This window comes from Galeopterus variegatus, unplaced genomic scaffold (assembly GCF_000696425.1).
Source record: "Galeopterus variegatus unplaced genomic scaffold, G_variegatus-3.0.2 Scaffold2007, whole genome shotgun sequence".
Classification (NCBI taxonomy): domain Eukaryota; kingdom Metazoa; phylum Chordata; class Mammalia; order Dermoptera; family Cynocephalidae; genus Galeopterus; species Galeopterus variegatus.
In genome coordinates this window covers 51,555-55,282 of record NW_007728118.1, presented here as the reverse complement: position 1 = coordinate 55,282, position 3,728 = coordinate 51,555, and the positions used below count along the sequence as shown (strand labels likewise).

Here is a 3,728-nt window from a genome sequence, read left to right as displayed (position 1 = left end):
GGCCGGTCCCGCGCCTTCCTCTCCGTCTCTGCATCGCCGCTGCTGCCGTCTTTCCTGGCCTTTGTTGCCTTGGGCTGCTCGGTCTCCCGGCACGGTTGCGGCGCTCTCAGGAATCTTCTTTTGCATCGGCCCTAAAACCTCGAGACTGTAGTTGCTTTTTTTTCGTTGTAGATTAGTTGATCAGTGATTTATTTGTTTTTTGTTGCTCTTGGAAATGCAAATAGTACTCTGGCAGGGCAGCGCACACTTCACAGGCTCTCTCTGTCCTCTGGCACGCTCACTCCAGACCCGTCGCCATCTTGCTCCCCAGTTTCTCCCGTCACGCGAAGGGACTCCAGCATCATCCCACCGAGGCCACGGGCAGCGCGCTCTCCAACTCAAATATTAAATGTTTTTATTGCAGTTATTAATATGACACTTCAGGTAGACAAACAGTTTGCTGGCCAACAATATTTTTATAGGACTCTATCGTTTACCAAGTATGTTCTTATAAATTGTCATATCTGATCATTAAAAAATAATCTTGTGAAATAGATATTATCTTAAATTACAAATCAGTTAAACATTCTTAATCTGTAAAGTAACCTGTCCATAATCACAGAACTAGTAGTCAAATATGTGAACATTTATTTAGAGCCTAATAAATGCTGGGATCTTAAACATAATAAAGTACTGAATAAAATAGAATGTCTGCCCTTGTCTAACTAAAAAAAAAAAACAAACCACACAACCAAATAATGACAACAGATTGTAATGTTATAATAGAGTAACCATATAATTTATCAACCAAGTAGTTAACACTTAGGAGAGTAAAAGACTACACTATTAATATTCATATGAGGAAAATAGGCATAAAGTGGGATATAGGTCATCCTATCCATAGTAGAGTTATACACAAAGTGCTGTACTAAATGCTAAGTTTGAACCCAGATCCGACATTTTTCATTTATGCATATAATATACAGGTAGGTTACCAGTTAATAAGCATCAATCTTAAAATCTCACAAGATACATTTTAAAACATTATGTGATTAAAAAATCTCTCGAAGTATACTTATATCTTTTATCTTCTAAAATGATTTCCAAAGATTCTGAGGTTTCTGTTCTCAACCAACATATTTCTCAGCCATTTCATCTGCTATATTATGAAAACTAAAACTACCTCTTCCATCTAAACTGATGACTTTAGGGCTGGCCAGTTAGCTCACTTGGTTAGAGTGTAGTGCTGATAACACCAAGGTCAAGGGTTCAGATTCCCATAGCAGCCAGCTGCCAAAAAATAAATAAAATAAAATAAAAAGCCTTAAATAAAACTACTGACTTTTATTTCTATGTTCCAAAGATCATGGTTCAAGCTTCTATCTATTACTTTATGATATGCAAGCATGTCAAACTCCACATGTCTAAACACCTATGTTCCACTACCTCTAACTACTACATATCACTCTTCTTCTTGTGATCATAAATATTCTCAAAGGAAACTCAAATCCAGTTGTTATGTAATGTCAGTTCTATTGCTTAAATGCATTTCACTTCTATGAACTCCTTTCCTTATTCATTAATCCATTAAATACTGAATACCTACTATGGTAAAGGCACTGAACTAAATTCTTATTTCTCATTCAGACTACTGTGAATGCATCCTCCCCAACTGTCACTCTGCCTTCTGTTCCTCCTGCATTTAACCCTTCTAATTCACAGCTAGCAGACCAATCTAGCGAAACCATAAATCTTAACAAATCACTAGCCTCTTTCAAAAACCTCTAATAGTTTGTAGACAATTAAAAAGAATTAAATTCAAATTCCTTAGCTTGACTTTAAAGACCTCCCATTGTATGCTGCAGTACCTTACCACCATTCACTGGGATTCACTTAAGCCCCAATGAAGTACTAATCCTTATTAGAATATATTTTAATACTTTCTTTCTCTCTACCTTTGCTCACTGTGATAGAATGGTAAAAATGGCTCCCAATAAATAATGCCTCCCATTAGTTATATTATACTCTTCCCTAATTCCCTCTCTGCTCCCCCAAGGCTCGGGCAGCTCTTTCAGTCTCTCAGGATCCAGAGACATGCTTCTGGGGATGCTCAGGCTCAACAGAGATTCCTATTCTGCTTCCCAGGTCAGGTACCCCATTTCTTCTTGAGTAGGGTGTGATATGACTTTGCCACACCTTTCATCAAGAGTTGGAGTCTATTTTTCCCATCCCTTGAATATGGGCTGGGCTTGTGACTTGTGTTGGCCACATAATGTGACAGGAATAACATTCTGGGATTTCCAAGCCCAGGCTCTATGAGTCTTTGCAGCTTCTTCTTTCACTCTCAGAATCTAGCCACCATGTACAATCCAAGCTTCCCTATTACAGATGCCACACAAAAGAGAGAGGCCACATGGAGAACAAAGGCACCCCAGTAGCAAGCACCAAGGCCCAGATATGTGAACAAAGCTTTTCTTGTATCCTCTAGCTGCAGACAAGCTGCTTCAACCAATACTACATGGAAAAAGAGATGAGCCATTCCCACAGAGTCCTGTAATAATTCCTAACCCATAGAATCACAAACAGTAAGATGATTGAAGTTTTAAGCCACTAAGTTTGGGGATGGTTTTAATGCAGAAATAGATAACTGATACATATACTCATCTCTTAGAACTCACTTCTTTTCCCTCCTCCACCTACCCCACCCTCAATGTTAAAAGCTATCTACTCTCAAGTCACAAGGCTCCTCTTCAACGAAACCTTGATTCCCCAGACAGGATGTCTCTTTCCAAAAACAGTAGGTATTCCTATCATGGCATTTACCATATTCTGTCATATTTACCACATTCAGTGCATATTTGCCTTCATTTCAGTATAAACTCTAAAAAAGCAAAATCTATTTTACTTACTTTTATATTCCCCACAATCTCACATAGAGAACAGAAATACATGAGAGTAATAAAAGCCCAGGCAAGTGATGTTTCATTTCAGTTAATCCTGCTAATTTTCTTACCTGTGGGATCCCAAGTTATATTGTGCGCTATTGATTCCAGAAAAAATTGACCACTTTTCTGCCACTGACTATATGATTCCTAAAATTAAAAAAAAAAAAAAAGTCATTTGTCCACCTATGATTGACATCTTTTCCCTATCAAATGTATTCATTCATGCTGATAATACAGGCAGCTATTTTTAAGGATGTAAATCTACACAACTACGCCAGCTATCACGCTCTTTTACCTGCTGGTAATCCTGCCGAGTGTGCCAATTGTCGAGCTAGGGCTGGGTCTGGAGCTCACAGACCCCTCAAGCCCATTCCAGACTGGGTCACAGACCCCTCACATGCCAAGCTGGGTCACCAGACCCCTTACGTGCAGGTCTATGAGCTAGGTAACCAGCAAACAGGTCCTTGGAAGCCATAGGCTGGAAATCATGTTTGTACCCAGGGCGGCCGACAGAGGTAGGAGTCAGCCAAGGTGGTGGTGCTGCGCTGCCCACACACAACCTATTCACAGCAAATGCTCAGCAAGATTCTGAACATCTGAGGCGCCCTGACCATTTTTCTATATTTTCCCAACAAAGGAGAACACATGTTTGATTCAGTCAAGAAAAATAGGAAATATATGGTGGAGGAGATCAGGAAGAGAATACCCATTCCTGGAGGTTCAAAAGTCTACCTAGTATAAACAACCAATAAGCATAGACCAGCTTTGATAACAGCCTTATTAAACTCAGATTTAATTATAACT

General features: G+C 39.4%; 1 protein-coding gene across 1 annotated transcript in view; it reads right to left on the bottom strand.

Annotated features, from left to right (window-relative positions):
• Nucleotides 1–3,728, bottom strand: part of DMXL1 (Dmx-like 1) — a 151,266-nt gene that overhangs the window by 124,647 nt on the left and 22,891 nt on the right. The window contains exon 5 of the mRNA XM_008580049.1: nucleotides 2,993–3,071. Within this exon, the coding sequence (XP_008578271.1) occupies nucleotides 2,993–3,071 (79 nt within the window). The remainder of the gene's footprint in view (nucleotides 1–2,992; nucleotides 3,072–3,728) is intronic.